Source organism: Argiope bruennichi, chromosome 8 (assembly GCF_947563725.1).
Source record: "Argiope bruennichi chromosome 8, qqArgBrue1.1, whole genome shotgun sequence".
In the NCBI taxonomy this organism is placed as follows: Eukaryota; Metazoa; Arthropoda; class Arachnida; order Araneae; family Araneidae; genus Argiope; species Argiope bruennichi.
This window is the reverse complement of record NC_079158.1, coordinates 8,953,296-8,975,250: the sequence shown is the minus strand read 5'-3', so window position 1 is coordinate 8,975,250 and position 21,955 is coordinate 8,953,296. Positions and strand designations below refer to the sequence as shown.

The following is a 21,955-nucleotide window of genomic DNA, read 5'->3' as shown; positions in this document are numbered from 1 at the left end:
GGTTGGAAGCCTCTTTGAACATCAAATTGTATGACATGGAACATTTAAAAAAAGCAAATTCATATAGAATTTTATTAAGTAAAACTGACCAAAGTTATTTAAGAAAATTGTTGAAATCAATAGATCAGTCTTCGAATTCAATTCGAATTTTTTCAAAGATCTTTCTATATCTTTTGTCAGTCTATTCTATCATTAAAATTTTGATATTTTATCCGCTTTATTAGTTTAATGTATTACAAGTAATTTATTGAGGTAGAATAATTAAAAGTTTTTTTATTTTTTTTTATTTCTGATTTTCTGTTCATGTCTGTATTATGCTCTTGTAACTGAATTTTCTTCTATTTTCTTCCTATCCACTGTCAAAATCGATATTATTTTCTCTGGTTGACAAAAGAAGCGTTTCATTCAATCACAAGATCGATAATTACACTTAATGTCGCCTGGATAATGTTTGGTTGCTGTAACAACCTTGAAAGTTTTTAGGAATTTACTTCACAGAATGATAATCTTCAAAGTTCAGATAGGAGTATATATCGTCCCAATGTAATTTAAAATATCTGCAATTCGTATGAAAAACTTATTCGAAAAATAACTAACAAGATTGCACATGTCACCCAGTGGGATTGACTAAAAGGTCCATGATTGCTTATAGACGGATTAGAAACCATTGCTTTGTTTAGGTTGTTTTGACAATATTATGAAGGTACTATTGGACTTTACTACGGTTAATTTATCGACATATCGCGGAGTGAATAAAAGAACCCAATCTAAAAATTTCATCCGATTTCAGATAGTTCATAGATAATCCTAATTCAAAAAAAAAAAAAAAAAAAATTGCATTTAAAGTGTTTGAAGTTGTAAACCTTTCAAAGACAACAAGGAGCATTTTCAGGTATAATAACTGAAATAAATTGTTAACTTCATATGTAATTATCATTGCTTCTTCTGTATATTATATTATATATATCAAGCCTAATACAAGTTTATAATTCACCATATGAAAAACCCTTTGAAAGTATAAAACTTTTAGAATAGGATTCCCCCTTCCCCTCTCTCCACGGAATGTCAGAAAAGTATTTGTTGTGAAAATGATTGTAAGTCTCAACTCTGTGAAATATTTTTCTCAACAAGTGGCACTAGTTGTGCGGAATCGCATATAAGTCACATAGTTCTCCTCTTATATTCTCCACCAAGTATTTTGTCATTCACACAGAATGTAGTATGCATTTCCAGGTGTAATACTATACAATATTTCCTTATAATATTGGCATTTCTTTAGTGTTACACAAATGTATCAGCAATTTTAAGATATTGAATAAGACAAAAGACAGAGTAAAGGGAAAAAAAGGTGTATTTTAAATACATATGCAAAACTATATACACAGGTAGACAGGAATAAATATCACAGTCAGTACCATTAAATAAATCGATTCCATGAAGGAGATAGATGAAGCAGCAACTAACAGGTCAATACAAAAGTTCACTGAGATTTTCAATACAAGTTGCAATGAAGGTGCATATAGTTATTATTCATCATGCCCTTTTTTTAAAAAAAGCATAAATAAAACCATCGATTTGTTAAAAATACTCGGTGAAAATAAATAAGGAAAATAATTATTATGACAAAATGAGTTTAATATGAATCAAGAAATTATATTTAAAACATTTCAATTGTTTCTGTTTTTATAGCAGATAATGTATCAATGGAATGCGATTTTAAAACAGTCTTATTGTAAAAAAAAAAAAAAAAAAAAAAACCTGTTATGCATTTACATATAGTAGATTTTTATGTAAAATCATCTATAATAATAAGATCAATGAAGTTTAAAAAGTATAGAATATTTATAATCAATAGTAAAAGCAAGCGTTTATTTAACATAATCACACTGTTGTTAAAAAGAATATCGTCAGTGTCGAAAATTTCTGGACTCGTGGAAACTTTTGCAGGACCTTGTTTCAATTTTAACACATGCATTCAAAAAATTCATCTTGGCTTTAAAGATTTCATTAATTTTGAAAAATAACTTCTTTTATAGTTATTATCAATCAATACTTCATTTTCTTGCTTATTTCATTAAGGCAAAAGTTTCTTTACAGAAAATGGAATCTTTTTTGATAATCTTAGGAAAATGGAATCTTTTATAATATTCACATGAGTAAGCTTTCCATAAAAAAGTTATAATTCTTCTATAAATATTATCCTTACTTTAAAATCATAATGTATCTTAATTTTTAACATATACTCCACTAAAATGAATATCAGCATTTTATCAAAGAGTTATATCGTTTGAGTAATAAAATCGATTTAAACGTTAAATCCCAAATTGCACATCAAAAGATGCTTCCAGCAAAAAATTTAAAAGAAATATATATAAAAAAAATTAACATACAATTCAATATTCACATTATGGTGAGTAAAATTACAATTTGATTATAGAAGTTCAAATTCATAATACAGTACAGCTATAAAAAGCAATATAAATAAATACTTTATAATTTCATATACAATAAGAAACATGTTATATTACTTTGAAATAACTGTGTAAGTGAATACAAATAGTACTGAACTAGCTTTGAAGAGCTGTTCATTCATAAAAAATATTCATGAAGTTGCAAAAAAATTAAAAAACAGATAATTTGTATTTTTACAGCTTCTAAAACATTAAAAAATGTGAGGTAATCTGTCATCTACGTGGCAGAAACAGGATTCATCACAGCAGGTGAAGCAATCCATTGTCTGTGGCAGAAGTGGAACAAATCATATAAAGGACAAAAGTGAATTAGTACTGCCATGTGAGCACAAGTCTTGAGTACAGTTTCTGGCATTGTCCAAGTACAGGGTGTCCTCCCAAAAAATGCATACACAATATGAAAGATTATTACGTTAACAAGAATAAGTCAATCTCAGTAAATACATTAATTCCTGTCATATGTAATATATTAAGCAAATTGCATTCCAAATTAAACTGAATCAGTTTTGATGGAATTCTGATTAGGTTGAAGAGAGACAAGCAAGTCTTCTTCATAATCAAGAATCTCAGTATGATTTTAGTGAGCAACAACAGAAACATACTGTTTATGGTTTAGGGTCAGCTAACAAGAACAGATTGAAGGCATTTTTTGAAAGGATATTTGTCTCGTTACCAAATGGTACAATAAATAAATTTCACGATTCCATCCAGCTGTGCTTGATCAATAAAGGATAACATTTCAACCTCTTTCACCATCATTAGCAATTTATGTTTGTAATGAAATCATTTGAGTTTTTAATTTTCAGGTAATATTTATTCAATGTGTATTCATTTTCTACGAAGAAACTGTGTAGCAAAAGAGGGTATGCAAATGCAGGTAAACAACAAAAATCTCAGGTTGCTGAAGTTCAAAGCTTCTCTTCTTGGCCATTGGAACTGTCATAAGTTCTATAAACTCCTTTCATACTGACATTGTCCAACCCCCCATTTTTGAGAGAGGAGATGCCCAGCTGCTTTACTGGAGTGTTACTTTTGCCATCTTTTATGGAACCACAGCAGGTTTGTGGCACACAGTTTGTACTTACAGGGCAACCAAGGACACAACTGTCAGATTTTACCTGAAACCATATTCTAAAATTAAACAAATATCATTAAATGTCTACATACTTGTACAAATTCTAATATTCCATGCATTATATTTCAAATTTGGAATTCACAGATTTTCTAAATGAATAATCCAGAAACTACCACATAGATATTCCCTTATATTAAAAAGCATATACTTTAACTAAAGAGTATAGTATTAAATCCATTTTGACTGCTTTAATTCTACTGATCAAATTAATTTTCAATGCTATCAGTTATTTTTCTATACAAGCAACCACATTTATTTATATAGTAATGATATATAACAGTTCATTCAAGTTGAGCGCAATGGTATTATGCCCTGGAAATGGTGGTCTAATGGATTAAAGTAATGGATTGGCCGAGGAAGCAGCTTCGAGCCAAGTCATGTTTTTAAATGGCATTATTCAAAAACCAGCAAATTAATATGCATTTTAGCAAATAAATGTGTGATACTACCCATATTAACATCAAATAGTGTACAAGATGTAAACTATGCTGGTTTGATATTCTGAATGATAGGCAATAGTGTGAAGATAATTGTATCAATATAGTTGCATATTTTGTGCTAATAGGGAGCTTTGATTTCCTTATCCCATTTGATCCAAATTCTTAGTTAGATCAAATAGGATAAGGCATAATAATAAAAACAATTGATAATCAAATTTGCAGGAATTTTTTTAAAAAAAAATCATGAAATTTGGATTTAAAATTCAGTAACTGCTGAATGTCTAAAATAGTTAAATACCTTAACATGACATTTTGAAAAATATATTATGAAGGAAAAATGAAATGATATACATTTCATCATTCTACTATGCTCTTTAATTTTCAGAAGTCTGTAAAAATACAAGACTTTATTTAATCAATTTTTTTATAATATATATAACAAAAGCAAACATTAAAATGTTGAAGTAAACACTTCAACTTCTGAAGCAAATAGATTAAAATCAATTTGAAAGAATTCAACATGAAATATTTTTTATATTGGTATATATGAATATAAGAAAAGTATTATAATTATTAATATATTCTAGCAAATGCTCAAAAAATTATTTTATTTCAAAGTTTAAAATGCTCAGATTTCTTTTAAATGCATTGGTGAATCAACAATTTTCAAAAACCAATCTGAAGAATGGACATAATTAGTAACACAGAGCTATGCAAATACCTAATAGTCGTGATAAGGCTCAGAGTCTTTACCTATCCTGAAGAATTATTATAGCCAGCAATAAGTAAATAAATTTATTCTGAACAATCAAACAATATGGCAAGCATACTTTGAACACTATTTTATCATGACTGTGTCGTGCCATTCATCAGGGCTTTGTAGAACTAGAATGTAACTTTTGGATACACAAGTATGTTATTACAAGGACAGAAAAAATACAAGATAACTCAAAATGATTCTTTGATTTTAAATGAGTAGTTTAATACCAGTTATATTCATTTAAAATCAAGGTACCACTTTGAGTTTGGAGCCATTTGTTAAATACAAACAAGAGGAAGGAACTTTTGAATAGATGTAAGGAAGCTGGAGAGTTTTGTTTGTGTATGTAATAATTGCCATTCCTCGGTCACAAGATTGACATTCATAGTCCAAATAATAGTTAATATCAAACATATTTGCAACAATGTCTGTAAGCATACTTTAATATGGTTCTTAGGAGATACATCCAATACATTCTCAGTATATGCTTTCAATATATTTCTTATTGAGCAATGGAATACACCTTCAGAGTAAATTGAAAGATAAATTTATATGAATAAAATTTACAAATTTTATTGTTTTGTAAGTGATTATTTAAATCATCCGATATTACTTCTTGTATCTTCATTTCATGGGAATATAAAAACTGATCTTAATGACTACTTTGTCTCCGACATCGAAGGGGCAACAAGATGTTAGTAAAAAAGGGTTACTACTTAAATAATCTTCATGGGACCAAAGATAATCAGAGTAATTATTACAGATGCAAATAAAAGCTCCTTCTCTACTTTGTGTATAATCTTATCATTCTTTATGTGGACAAATAATTTTGAATGAAAAAATAGGGAAAAACTCTTCTTACTTCACTGACAAATTCTGGCTGAATGGTAGTGGAATGAATGCCTTCATTGTGGAAGAACTCCTTGACTCGCTCGGCGATTGCCATGTAATCCGCAATATTTCGACAGCAAATGTGAGCAGAGGCCACTATACGCTCACCAGCCAACTGCCATACATGGAACTCATGCACAGCCAACACACCATCAATCTAGAATAGACAGCCTTCTCTGAGACAATGATAAATCAGTGCATTTAAGGAATCATTTCTTTAATGCTGCTCTAATGGACATTTCACCTCTTCTATACCAAAAAGCCATTCTAGTTTCATACCCTTTGCATAGCCAATAGATAGTCTCACTCCCATCCCACTGCATTATTGCATGCATGATAATTAGGTTCATTACTAACGAGGAAAATAAAATAATCTCATGGGTGGTCTCCCAGTCTCATCATATTTTTTTATGACTTAAAGAGTATTTCTATCCCCTTGATAAAAAAACATTTATTTTAAGAGAACATGCAAGGCTTGATTTAAATATAATTAAAAGAATCAAAAGATTAAGACACATACATTATTATAAAAAAATTATACTGACATACCTGTTAACTAATTTTAAAAATATACATGTATTTTAAAATGCATTTGATATATTTTAAAACACTAAACTGAAAAACACACCAACAAGTACCAACCATTTGTGCACTTAAAGTGGGTTCACTCCATCCATACTTTTTACCAACACACAAATCAGAATTAAAAATTCTAATAACAGAAAAAAAAATCATTTACAAATACAAAACTAAATCACTGCAAAAAAATATGTTAAAATTTGTGGCAGTAGTGCAATAGCAAAACTAGATGCAAAATTGCATTTAATTTTAGCCCACCAACTATAGTAAAAAATCCCATGCATTATTTAAAACACTGGCTAAATGTTTAATCCATAAAACAGAGAAAAGTGGAAAGATTGCCCATATCATTTTTTTTCCTTTCTTTACTGCATAAAAAGAAAGATATTTTATAGGTATACATTTCAGAAAAGATAGTATGAATGAATTTTGTAAATTTTTGCTGCAATCAGCTTCATATACATTAAAATGCATAAGAAAAAAATTGCCCTTCACTTTTTAAAACTTTTTAAGAAAATCATAAGGGAAATAAATGTGTACCTATAATACACCACACAAAATTAATTTCTTGTGCTTAATATTATTTTTAAATTATATAGTGTTTTGTTGAATGCATAAAAAAATCTCAAAATAAAAATAAATTTTAAAAGAAAATATTAGTAATAACATCCATTAAATGCCGCTGCTCATAATATACATTCATATAAAGAATTTATTAAATCCACATTCATAATGTTTAAAAATAAACAAAACTGTTTTAAGAAAATATTAGCAATAATGTCCTATACTTTATAATTCAAATATCTCTAGAAAGTGAAAAAATAATTATCACAAAATGCTAATTTAATTAAAAGAAATTGCATCTGCATTATAATAATGAATCAATGCTTTACATACTGTTTTAATATATAGCTCTATGCATTTTATACAAAATATTTTAAGAAAATATCAGCAATAATCTGATACTTAATAATTCAATTTCTAAGAAGTGGGGAAAATTATTATAAAATACTTATTTAATTATTTTAAAAATTGCTTCGGAAGTTATACATATATATATCCTTATAAATAAAAGACACCCATTAAAGCTTAAAATCACAACAGTAATGTCAGTTGGGTTTTAGTTTAGGCTGCCTTTTCCCATAGAACACCAAACCATTTTTGCTAATTATGTCGGTAACTTGGCAAAAACACTTTTGGGAAAATATTATATATTTATAATTAGATATGTTGGATAATCTTTCTTTCTATTGTACTTTCAAATGTTAATTTAATCAGTTTTACTGTACCTAAACTATTTTGGCTAATGCTAACCTAGCCTCAATTGTGACTCGATCTAAAAACGATGAATTAACAAATTATAATGCCATCAAATAATGCAAAAAATGGGGCAATGGAATACATCCCTTAAAATATATATACTTTATCCAATAAGTTATATGTACTAAGTTTGAAAGCTCTAGTTCAACCAAATCTGGCCTGTGGAGCTCTAACACACACACACACACTCATTTTTATTAGTAGTAGTGTATTTGCATGTGTTTTTTTTTAAAAATAGAAATGATATTTTAAAATAACAAAAAATCATCAAATCACTTATCCTTCTCTTATGACTTGATGGTATGTTAAAAAAAAAAAAAAAAGATATTGGAAACTAGCAGCGTTTTCAAGTTATTATTGTCAGCAAAAAATATCATTTTCCTGGTAGTCAACGAGATATACACCAAATGTATTCTCCAAAATATGTGTATGCATACGTTTTAAATTAAATTTTGGAATGCAAAGATGTTGCAATTGCCAATTAATTTTAGCTTCCATTAAATTAATACAAAAGTACTAAAAATTCTTATATATAAAATCAAATTCTAATACTTACTTCATGAAGAAGCTTATTCTGCAAATAATCTACTTGAATGTGAGTTGGCACAGTTTGGAGAAGAATCATGGCTGAATCTTTCACTTTGACAAAAAGAGAATACAAATATTAAAGAAGGGGGAACGGAATTAAAAAAAAATTAGAAACAAAATTCAATTTTAATTAAACAAATAAACGAGACATTAATAAAAAAAATTATCTAATCCTAACCATCAAAGGTCATCAAATAATTCTTTTTCGAAAGGAAATTGCAGAAGAAATAATTAAAATTCTTGAAATTTTAAATGTAATAAATTTTTGAACATGAAAAATGTTTTACTGAAAAACATGCAATAATTCAATTTAGTAAATTTCGTAGCCTTAAAAAATTATCAGAATAAAAAATTGGTGTTAAGTGATGGAAAAAATGAACATTTCAAATGAGTCTTTTTTACAATGAATTTGCAATGCTTAGATTAATTCTATCTTAGACATAAGATAAAAATTAAATCAGTCTTCATTTTTAATACAGCTATATTAATTCAATATTATGAAGAGAAAAAAAAGTCAACTAAGCAAATATATATATATATATTTTTTTTTTTACTTTTTATCATAAAAAGAGGATTTAAAAAAATTTACTATGTTTTATAAATAAATATTTTCGGTGAAAAAAAGAAAAAAAGAAACGGAAATTACGGTAGCTATCCAGGAGGGTAATCAATTAAAACATACATACATAAAAAAAATATAAGCATATGATTGAATAACTGGATTTCTTGATATCCTAAATCAAGAAACCTGACCAACATATAACAAAGATATGGGTTACTTGGTATACGAGAGCATAACATTTCTTGAAACATTAAGAACTTTATTTGATAGAAAATGGTCAAACAGGAGTTTTAAGTTTTACAGGATCTCCTAAGATATAAATTTATTTCTTAGGAGATCCTAAGAAATAAATGATCTGTGTATCCAATTTTTAATAAATACACAGATCATGGTTTTACATGATCTGTGTATTTATTAAAAATTGCTAAAGTACTTTAGCAATGTAATGAATTAAATTTTATAATATTACATTATTCAAAAGGGACTTTGAGCAAAAAGTAGTAAACTTACATAGAGGCCAAGTGGAATTCATTATGAGGCATACCATAAATACGCTAAAATTGAAGAAATGAAATGTTAAAATTATTCAAAACAAAAGATCTGTGTACCAAAAATAAATTGTAAATATTTAATTCAGATATTGCAGTTAAAATATTTCTAAGACATGTTTTTCAATATATGTCTTTTTTTATACTTGTATGAAACCCAAACTCTTGGGATCCATACAAATTTAATATATGGCTACACAAATTTAAATCTCTCATTGGCAACAAAATTTGGAATAAAACTCAGTAGTCAAGCCCTTAAATTAATTATGTGTCTTAAATAGTTACTTTTGATATGCATTCTTTATTTAAATGTTACTTGAAGATTTTTAAATATTTTTAAAGCTTTCCTATGGCCCTGATTTAGCAATGTAAAAAATTTATATCACAAATTTTCAACTAAGTCCATCAATCACTTTATGATAAAAGAAAGATTTTTAAACTGTGGCTAATGAGAGTAAAAGCATTAGCATCTTTTCAAACATTTAATCCACAGCTGTCTTGCATTCACCAAAATTAGTCAAGTCATTTGTCAATGTTCATGAATATCGACATTATCAAGCTATGAGCAAAATATTCTCATGTCAGAGGTTCGGTTTCGAAACTATATAAGTGCTACTTTGCAATGAATGTAAACTGTACAGAAATGGATGCAAATTTCAATTATAACACAAAAGTATGCTGTTTAGGAGCAGTAAATGTTCAACAAATCTTTATAGGAATTACTAAGAAGATTATTAAAGAAGATGAATGAAGATCTTAGAATGGAATCCCCAAGCCACAAACTGGTTTTCTCTTCTTTACCAAAAATTAATTAATGCACGTTTCACCTATTTTCCAAGGATTCAATGAAAAATCAATTATTTTCTTAGGACTCTGAATACAGCAAAATAAAATTAAACAAATTTTCAAGGATCTTAGGAATTATGTTGTAATTTACGCTCTATCATAAAGTTTGAAACAGCATTTATTAATCTATCATTTTGTAAATACATGACAGCTAGAGAAGACAGCTAAAGAACCTTGCAATTTTAATTCCCTTCTTGTACAATGAAATATTTAACACATGTATAAAATTATAAAAAAAAATTAATCTGTGAAAGTATAAGCAATTTAAAATACAAAAAGCACTTAGAAATGCTTCAATATCTCAAATGCCATTTATTTTATTATAGGTATTAAAATAACAATAAATATCCCAAATAGGATATATTATTTAATTAGGAAATGTAGTCAATTCATAAGTCAAGGCTTAAAATGTGATTATGCAATGAGGATCCAAATTAGCATTAATTCAAAATATCTACTTAAAGTGACAAATTTAATTCATATCAGGTCCACATAATAAGCGAGTTTTGATAAAACATACCCTCCTACAATCCCAAAGAAGAACCTACCAATAGATTGATAATTAAAAATGGAAGAATTGCTTCAATTTACTTTCCCTAATGAGAAAATTAGACTGAGTAGGAATCCCATATTTCATTTTTTGTCAAAACAATGATGCATGGTTTCTGCATACTTTTTATTTCCATGGTACTTAGCTCTTGGATATTCTTTTCTTTTGGAACTACTTGCCTGAGTTAAGATTTATGAATTCGCACAGGAAAGCAATAAATATACATAGTGTCATATCACACATATACAAAATTAATAACATATATCACAGAATTCTGGTGAAGCATACTCCACTCCACCCCCTCCTCCACATGCACACACAATGTTGAATTCACTTACAAGGTCTTTCACTTCTTGTTTTAATTTCAAAGAAGGATAGATTGCATTAAGTAGAATCCTTTTAAGAATTTTATGGGAAATTGCAACTCTAATTATGCGATTCAAATAGCAGAATGTGGCTCCTGGCTTTCTTCATTAGAGTTAAAAAAAGACAGCACTGTTTCAGTAGTCATAGTTCTCTAGCAATACCGTAAAGGTGCATTTCAATATGGCTACTAATATATTTGACATTCATCAGTACACAGAATTTATCATCCCTTACAAGTAATTGGAGAAATGAAAAGCTCTTAGTAGATAAATCATACTTGACAGTACATTTATTTTTGTTTTTAATGGGATTTGGGGGTTTCCATGACTGGAAATACAGTCCATATGCAAAATATTTTTTATATATAAAATAATCTGTATAATTGCGCAAAAAAAAATTCTCAATACATTTTACATAAATGGAACAAGTAAAAAAAAAAAAAAAAAAAAAAAGAATGAATGCAGAAGAATTATGGGAAAATGCATGTAAGGTAAATCTTCTTTAATCTTAATAAAAATTTTAAAAAATTCAATATTATTATTAATCTTATGTATTTAAATATAAGATTATTACAATAATCTTCATTTTTTTTAGATGAAGATTTAATAAATAATAAGTAGTAATCAAATAATTTGGGGTCACAATGATCCTGTATAAATGTTAATGTTTCAAAAATTCAGTAATGTACCTTAAAGCTGGGTCAACATAGAATCTGTAGTCCCAGTCTGTCAGCCAAATGATGAGGGCACTGATGATTACTATTACGGAACCAAGGGCATCAGCAAGGACATGCAGGAACACACCATGCATGTTCATTTGGCTGCTGCTGCTCACTAGAAAATATATATATAAATTATTTTTATAGTGTATGTCATCAAAATAAAATTTTTAAAAAAATCTTTTAAAGAGATTATAAAATCATTTTGTCTTTAATCTTTAAATCATTTCGTCAAAATGCATATTTAAGCAAATTTTTTTATTTTTAAAATAATTTCTTAAGAATTATAATTCATGTAGTTTTATAATAGCATAATACTAATATATAAATAACTAATACTTTTAATTAACTGTTTAAAATTTAATTAAAGGAATGGAAAGAAATCAAGAAAACTTTTAATTCAAGTAATTAAAAATAATTCAATCAAACATAGTTTTAAATTGGACTTAATATATTCATTTGTATATTCCTTTAAGAAAAAATAGCCTAAATGTTCCATTAATTAAGTGCATAAACATTTATAGCAATGCCTAATATACTTTTACCTAAATGTTCTAGCAATTAAATGTATAAACATTTTATAACAATACATAATATACTTTCATCAACAATACAAAAAAGTACAAAATATCATGTACAAAGCAGTTTACAATGCAGTTTTCTCAAAATGAAACTTGAAAAAGTTAAAAAATACAATCCTAGACCTGACAAGAAACAGAAAATATATATATATAACTTCACCAAGTAATGAACTCTTTAATAATCAATGTTTTCTCCAATCACTTTTTTTCTGTAGAGGTTTTTAAATTAGTAATCACACTACAATAGTGATTTGTACATGATAATAAAAGCTCGTCAACTCAAAAACAAGAAATGCTTCAAGATAATATTAAAAATTTTGGAATTTCTACTGAATGGCATTAAAAATCTTTTATAATATTACTTAAAAAATAATAATTTAATATCTGTTTGATTTGCTTTGTTAATTCTTCATGTTAACAAAGAACTTTAAATTTGTTTATGTTCCAGAAATGCAATGACTTTTCTTGCAATAACAAATTTACAAGTGAAGAAATAATAATATAGAGAGAACAAAAGGTTCATGCCTACATGAATATTAAAGAAGTTTACCAAATATATCAACTATAATAGTTTAAGGAGGAGGATAGATGGATCAACTTTTGATTTTACCATGCAATAAAAGGTAGGCTGTTATCCTCTCCAGTCCCAGTAAATACAAATAAATGACACTTTTTTTCCTATTTATGTGCCACCATACACACTAAGAAATTTTGAGGACTCATTCGAGTTATTCTCAGCTGAAAAAAGATCCAAGTCTCCTTTCAGTCAGAGCTGAGGTTTCACAGAATTACAAGTTCATAACCAACTTGGTTAAAAAAAGGTTCTTATTTTCAATAAAATATGATCATCCAACATTACGAAAAAATTGATACATAACATAAAACAATTGACAATTTTGAAAATCACTAAGGATGTAGCTACAAGAGCAAGGAATCATGAAACATTAATAAGCAAAGGCAAATCACAGACCTTCTTTCTTTGTACTTTTGGCTGGTGATTTGGCATCAGGTAACTGAAAATTTCCCTCATTGTCATTTATATCACCTTCAGAGAGCACTTCTTCAAGGGTAGGTAAACTTGCCCTCTTGTCATGGCCATGGCCACCATGACTGTGCCCATGTCCTACACGACAAAAATTATTTCAGATAAAGTATTAGATTTACATACATTTCACCAACACTTTACCATAATACAAGCTTTGAAATCAAAATCAATGTAACTAAAAATAAACCAATTGTTTCTTATTTGTATATATGCAGAACAATGGAAAGAGACAATTCTTGAATTATTACATCATAAGTTTCTGTAACAAATATCTTGGATTCATAATATGTCTCCCCATGAAAATTCATTTGGAAAAAAAGAAAGTGTACAAATTCTATAATATTTATTGAGAATCTTAGTGATTGTCTAGAAAATATGAATCAAATTTTAATTCTGAAAGTAAAATGAAACAACTGATTTATGAATAGATCATGGATACAATTTGCACTTTCAAAGATTATATATATGTCTGCTACCAAGAATGGGATGAATCTATGGTGATTTAACGGATTGTAAACTTTATTTATGATTGAATCAGAATTATTAATCAAACTTTTGAAAGACATGATTCACAGTTAAAATTGAGAGGAACTGTTTAAATTTATGATGACAAGGAGAATTGAAATGTTAATCCACAATGATATCAAAATTCAGATATTATTCTTGCATTAGCTCAAAAAATAAATTTTTCAATTTGCTCAATAACAATTTTCACTTTCTTAAAGAAGTTTCTTTTTCTTTTTTATTAGTAACTATACTAGAAACAACAAAAATCCATCGTACTATGTATTTAATAGTTTAACAGATTTGAAAAGGACTAAGTTTAAGACACCATTTATCAATATATAGCATGATAAAACTTTCTTTATCCTGGAAGTCTTTTCATTCCAGAAGAAATTTTTACAACTGGTGAACACACAATGGCAAACATATAATCATGTGTATAGTAGTTTGTAGATATCTGTGAAAAATAATACATTATCTGACTGATAGTTCTATTACATATATTTCCTTAATATCTAGAAAAAAAGCAATTTAATATCAAATTGAAACATATATAGAATTTGAGGAAAAACAACATTTAACAAAGGCAGAAATTTTATATGGCAATGCTTTGATAATTAATGTATTTTCAGCACACAAAGCAACAACCAAATTGCAATTAATAATTATTGCAAAGAGGAGCAATAACATTGTATTGAAAATTTCCAGTGCTCTATTGGAATTATTAATATGGCATTTCCAATGCATAACTTCAGATTTTTGATAAACATAATTAACTAAAGTACACAAAGAAAGAAATAAAAGATTTTATTTTGTTTCAAAAATATTTTAAGAATAATTTTTGAACACACAATTCTTACGAAAACTGAGCTTACCATGAAACAAAAACAGCCCTATGAGGTTAACAAGAAGTCCAAATGACCCAACATAAAGAATTAAAAGTGGTTCATGGATATCTTCAGGCTTGTAGAATCTTTTCAGAGACTCCACAAAAATTGAGAAGCAGAGGGCAACAAGGAACACAGCATTGACTAAAGCACCCAACACTTCAGCTCTTGCCCATCCAAAGGTGCTTTTAGACCATTTCTTGGGAGACATCTATAAGAAAGATTTAAGCTTACTAAATATTATAAGAAAAATATCTAAAAAGTTTGTATTAAGTTACAAGAAGTCCTTCAAGTACTATAAAAATAAAACATCAATTCGAAGTTTTTTGTTGTTGTTGAAATAAACAGAATATTTAAAAATTTAACAATCATTATTTAAAATCTTGATTTTGTTGGTGTAATAAAATTAGAACATCAAGTGCCAATAGAAAAGCCGAGTAAATTAGAAATTTTACATTGTAATTATACTTCAATTTTTAATATTTAGAAAGTTTTTTCCTTTTTGTTTGATATTCATTGTGGCTTAACTACTTCCTGGTATTTCTCTCCTTATGTTTTCACAATTTTTTTCTTGCATCCATATTTTAAATTAAAACACACACCCTTTCTAGTATACTAATGGAAGCATATCTTTGGAAACATTTTTTTTAATGTTTATTTAAATTTTTATTATCATTGTTTTTTCATCAAATTCGTTGACAGATGCTGCCCTTCATAAAATTTTATAAAAATCAACTGATTCACTCATAATTAAGATATGAAAATGCTGACACAATATATTAAACGAGTATTATAAAATTCTAAGATAGCATCAAGCAAAAGAAAAATTACAAACTTGAAATAATTCAAATTAAATAAAATAGTATTAAATCCAATTTCAAATTGTAAATAAAAAAATTATAGTTAAATATCTTCCACTTTAACTCAGATAAAAAAAATACAGATTCCTTTTATTGATCAAGTATTAAAATACTGAAAATTAAAATTACACAGATTAACATCAGATATTGTCAAGATGCACTGTTCACATTAAAATTAAAAATTCCAGTACTTCTATGATTCAGATTAGGGAATCATTTCAACATATAAACACTTTTTTTCCAAAATTATTTTAAAGAAGACTTCAATAGGATATTGCAATTTATTACTTTTTCATTCAAGAACTATACAAAGAAAATGTATAGCCATTTACCAAATCACTCAGCCTTAAATTGTGATGAATCACCACATTTAGTCTAAGTTCAAAAACAGCCATTTCTGAAACTGTGATTATCTATTTGTGAATGAACTTGAAATTCAATCATTAGATAACATTAATTACATTTTAGTAGCACTCCTACAGAAATTCGACTAGATTTAATTTATTATATAGTTTAAAACCAATTATATAAATTGATATACTTATGAAAGAAATATTAATTTCAATTAAAAGTTTAGAAAAGTCAAAAACAATTCTGGTATTAAAAAATAAAAAGAACATTGGTCATCAATGATAAAATTTCCAAATTGGCAATAACTAGGAATCTGTATAGCGTACAATCCCCTTAATTAAATAATACTGATCATGTGATCATTTGCAGTTTTCAGCATAATGCCACCTTACTATTAGCTATGAAATCCTTCCTTGCTGTTTCTGTAGTTCTGGAATATCATCATCTGTTGATACCTTACACTATAATACTCTAAATGCTTTCCTATCTTAACTTTTTGGCCAAAAATTAGATAGCCATGTATTCATTCAAATATCTATTTCAAAATAACTATTCAAACTATGTAACACATAAAAAAAAATTAGGAAAATAATTGCAATTTAAAAAAAAACAACAATCTATCATCATATTCATTTGCAACTCCATTTCCTTACAAGAGCCTATTCATTCAAAGCCCATTTCTTAAAGAGAGGGAAAATGTATAGCCTCTATGACTATAAATATCAAAATAAGCAACAATTTAAAGGGCACTCATTTAAATTTAATTGATTATTTTTAATTCCCCCTAAATCCCTATCAGAAGTACTTCTTATCATGTTCACACAATATTATAAAATGGGCAAATGTAAAAAATTAAGGTGTAGTTCTTCTTACTCAAACAAGCAGGAAACTGCAAATACCAATTTGGAAGAGTTTTTTAGGATTACTAATATAAACATATGTATTCAGATCACACTGTAAATTAATTGATTTTTTTAACCAATACAGCTGGATGAAATATAAGTTTGTGTATTCATATTGAGGAAATGTTACAGATTTCAGAGATTGATGTCAAATACAGTATATATATGGCATTCTGTATTGTTATCAGTCTGAATTGTACTATTAAATATAGTTTTGAAACTCATGTGCTTAGCTGATGTTCAAAATAATCATATACATATATATATTATAATGTGCCAAAAATTCAGATAGCATTGTTTTAAAATATATATTTTTTAAATGCAATAAATCAACTAGAACAATTATATAATTGTAAAAATAATTGATAAAATAAAAATAATAATGGCTGAGAATTCTATTAACTCAGTAGATCAAATGGACTGACAAATGTTTGCACATAAAATAAAAGATATTCACAAAGAATTTCTCCCAAATAAATGAAGAATAGTGTAATCTACAGATACACTATTCTTGATTTATCTGATACGATTCTGTATATATAGATTTATGATGAAAATTACTTTAATATCATTTATCTCTTCCAAAAAAGGAAATCTGGACAATACATGTTACCCATATATTGTCCTGAAGAAAATAATTTAAAAACTCAGAAAAATTCACTTTTGTTTTTAAAATGTTATTAGTTCATTAGGTGAGAAATGCTTTAATAGGTTTTTGCAGCAGTTAAAGAAGACAATGATCTATGGCTATTTTCTAATGTTATTGGATACAAGAACTGTTAATTGATACATTTTATATCAAAATTATTCTGTAACTGTATTATGAAGGGAATGCAGTTTTTAAAAGCAAGAGAATAAGTCATCCCATCAGGGGAAGAAACAAAAGATAATCTAAGGATAAATTAAAACTGCACATATCAATGAAGTAACGTTTAGGAAGCGATGCAGAATTGAGGCGAGACTGATAATCTAGGAAAAAACCAAACTGTGAATGAGGGAACATGCAAGTTATGCCAAATAAAAAATAATAATAATAATAAAGAAAAAGAAAAAAGAAAAGAAAGCTGCAATATTTTTATGCATGTATCATAAAAATGAAAGGTTGAAATGCAGTTGAAAATTATATTATAAGAAAAGTATGTGTACTGAAATAATTCTGTCCAAAAGCAAGTTAATTTTATACAATGTCATTTTTTAATATAATGGTTACTTTTTACACTCTATTAAATTTATATATATCTGATGTTTTATAATTACAATAGAAATATATATTAAATTAACTGGAAACATCCTTTCCCTGACAACATCAAGATTCTGTTGTTAGTGACAGGAAGACGTTTTTATGATGCAAAGAGGGAAAAAAGCCTTTGTCATTGCATCTCTCACTGTTTATATTGAAATTCAATGATGCAAAGCTTATAATTTGAATAAAATCAATTTTTTTTCTCTCAAATCAATGAAAAGATTGTTTTTAAAAAAATGTATTGAAAAAAAAAAACAAGCAGGAAGCAGAAATACTTTTAAGGATATTTTTTTTCTTCAGTTCAATATATCCACAGACAAATAATTAACTAAACAAATTCATAAACTTCATAATTTTTTCATTGCAAGTTATCCATTTAAAAGTGAAAGGCTGGCATCCTGGCATAGGGGTAGCTCGTCTTCCCCATGCTTTGGGCATCCTGGGTTCAAGTCCCAGTCTGGGCATGGTTGTTCTATCTGCGAGATGTGTGAATGTGCCCTCCTGTAAAAAGGGGTTGTGCAAGCGAATGAGCGATGTGTAAGTAGCAAAGTCGCAATCTTGGCCCTAGTTGACGCTACTAAAAAAACAAGAGTCGCTTCCCCACAGTCTTAAATCTCTGTCTTCGTAACAGCGGGCTTGTCCATGGCAAGTGCCATAAGAAACAACAACAAAAGTGAAACCATACCAATTTCGGACCAAAATCAGAATCTGGTTAATTGAGAATTTTTAATAAACTCTGCAAAACACCTAAAAAATTTATATCAGCATTATATACTTAGATTAAATCTAAAATACAATACGACTGATGAGTTTATAATGAATTTTACAGGTCTACACTTAATATTATTCAAAAAAGGTGAATTTGTAACTTGGAAGACAATAACAGAAGAATACAAAGACTCTTTCAATATATCTGTATCATTGAGTAACATCTCTTCAAGGTGATAAAAAAAACATGTAATCAATATGATAGGTCCAAAAGATAACTACTATGTTTATTTGAAGCAATGTATATGAAAAAGGAACATCTTAGTTTAAAAAAAACCTTTAAAAGCTTTCTAACTGCCATTATTTTATTTTACAGTTTTAAAAATTCCAAATCAAAACAGATTAAATAAAAAAAACCAAAAAACTAACTATCTTTATCTCATAATTGGCTGCGATTTCAAATGGTATCTCACAGCATCCTTTTAAAGATAGAAATTTTAGAAATATTTGCTTTTATCAAATTTCCAAATTAATTATCCAAAACAGCTGTGAAAGTCATAGTGACTTGAACAATTTTCTAAAAATTTTAAAACAATTTTATATGAAATATCTTTTTTCTATTAATTATTACTTCAATTATATATTTTATTTTCCAGATCAAAAGTATATTTGGGATGATGCAAGAAAGTTTCAATAAAAAATATGGCTTTTTCATTTTTCCTTTCTTTAGAACAAAAACAACAGACAAAAGCTTTAAAGACATGAATTAAACAGGAAAATAAGATAAATACATATAATATAAAAAATCAAAACTCTTTCTAGTAAAGCCAATAATAATAAATTAGAAAGATAATACGTCTAACTTAAAAATAAATGACTATGATAGTAACCAGTCTCTTCTTCCTAACATTTTAAAGAAAGAAAAAAAATGTAACCTTATTTTCAATTAAAGTACGTTTTTCGAACAATACTTCACAAAAAATATTTGTCTAAGTAAACACATAAAAAAATACTTATTAAATACAGTTTGCAATATTTTTAGAATGAGGGAATGAAAATTTGACAATTATTGTTTTCTTTTCCATTTTTCTTTGTTAAAAATATGCAGTTTAAATCATATAAAGTTAAATATAACCAACAAGTTATTTAGATGCAGATGTTTTTTTAACTTAACTTTTTTAATATTTGAATTATGAATACATTGAACTTAGAATCTGAACTATGTAATACATTGGCTAACAAAAGTAGTGATTAGTTGGCACAAACATAATGGTTTATGTATTCAAGACTTTTGAACATCCTTCTAGCTGGCAAAATTGTTCTTACAATTTTTATTGCCTTTTGAGAAAGATCTTTGGGTTAAAAATTTGACTAGTAATTTTTTTTACAATATGCACACTATTTAGGTTATTGACATTCATACCACTAATTTCTAAATGGCTTGTCTTTGAAAAAAAAGGTAAAAATTCTTATATCTGTGAAAGTAAAATATACTGGCCATCATTACTCTTGAATATAATAATTCACAATGACTCAGTATAGTATATTAAAAGTTCATTGTCAATAAATAATTAAAATAACTGCAAATATGAAAACACATACCTTGACAGATAAAAATGCCACCACCAATGCTATCACGTCAGAGAGCATGTGAAAGGAATCAGCCACCAAAGCCATTGAATTTGTAACATAACCAACACTTATTTCAACCAAAAAGTATCCAGTTGTTAGAACAAACATACTGGTTAATCGACATTTTTTTCCAGTATATCGACCCATTTTCTATTCCTTTTTTTTTTTTTTTCTATTTAAGATCTTTTATTAATTGCAATTACAAAACACTTCTCTATTTTCTCATTCTGTGAATGAATTACAGAAAATAACAGAATGCACAAGAAAAATCCATTGGAAACTGGACAGCTATAACAAAAAGAACAAAATAATAATAAATAATTGTGAATAATTGCATGACAATAACAATAATGAATACAATTTGACAAAAAATTAACAGAATGATTTTTTATGATTATATCAATTTTTTATATCTAAAATTTAAAAACAAGAATTTTTCCAATAAATTAAATAAAAAGCTAAATTTTGTTATTGTATAATCAGTACAAAATTTTTAAATACAGTAAATATGAAGAGGAGGTATATATTCTCGCTATGCAAAAACGTCATAAAATATTATATTCTATAACAATTTAAAATTTTTCATCTTTCAAAAGAGTACAATAATTTTTTTTATTATTTAAATCATCAAAAAATTAAAATCATGAACAATAATATAAAAAAAAGTATTACAGTAATTAGGAAGCCATAAAAAAAGAAAAGAAACACATGTAAACATAAAAAAAATTAACTACAACAACGCTTTACTTAGAATCCCAAAAAGATTGCCCGTTCCGAATTTAACACAATGTGCATGCTTTGAATGTCAAATTTAAAATTACATTCACTAACATAATAATAATTGTATTAAAACAACACATTTAAAAAACATGAAGAACTGTCTTAATTTTATTTAATTAATAAATCTATATCGATAATTATCTTCATAATTTATACATATTTAATAAATCAGAAAACAACCCTACTTTTCATGAACATCTCCGTCCAAGTGTTAAAAAAAATTCCGAAAGAACCAAACCATGTGTTATCTAATATCATTCATTTCGATCATGTGCATCCTGGGAAAAAATCGAAGCGCTGGAAAGCGGGACGGTATCGTTCCCATTAGCGTCCAGTAATCCATGGGAATACCAACCTCATTTCTCAGGTTTAAAAGTGTTTTTGCACTCATCACACTGAGAGCGAGGGCCGTCAATTGCCGCATAAGCTGACAAGCGCAGTAAAAGATGACTGAGTGCGCATGTGCTATCACCTGGGATTGAAATGAATTTATAATCCGTAGTAGCCGTTTAATAGTAATCAACTTTTCTAAATTTTAATTGGGGCGTTGTAATTTTGGGGGAGAGAAGGGTGAAATTGGGATAATAAACAGAAACTTAGGGTTTCTGGTCACTTTGCCATTTATATTAATTATAATAATCCATTGAATTTAATAATATCCAGTGTTTTATTACAATTTGAGATTGAG

At 27.3% G+C, this 21,955-nt stretch overlaps 1 protein-coding gene across 1 annotated transcript; it reads right to left on the bottom strand.

The window, feature by feature from the left end:
• Positions 1 to 1,333: 1,333 nt before the first annotated feature.
• Positions 1,334 to 21,670, bottom strand: LOC129981019 (proton-coupled zinc antiporter SLC30A1-like). The gene is made up of 9 exons (XM_056091615.1): positions 21,453 to 21,670; positions 20,458 to 20,775; positions 14,780 to 15,002; positions 13,326 to 13,478; positions 11,745 to 11,889; positions 9,257 to 9,300; positions 8,153 to 8,235; positions 5,669 to 5,854; positions 1,334 to 3,589 (listed from the first exon to the last, which is right to left on the bottom strand). Exons 2-9 carry the CDS (start codon positions 20,632 to 20,634, stop codon positions 3,380 to 3,382), a joined length of 1,221 nt encoding a protein of 406 aa, XP_055947590.1. The 5' UTR covers positions 20,635 to 20,775; positions 21,453 to 21,670; the 3' UTR covers positions 1,334 to 3,379.
• Between the last annotated feature and the right edge of the window lie 285 nt (positions 21,671 to 21,955).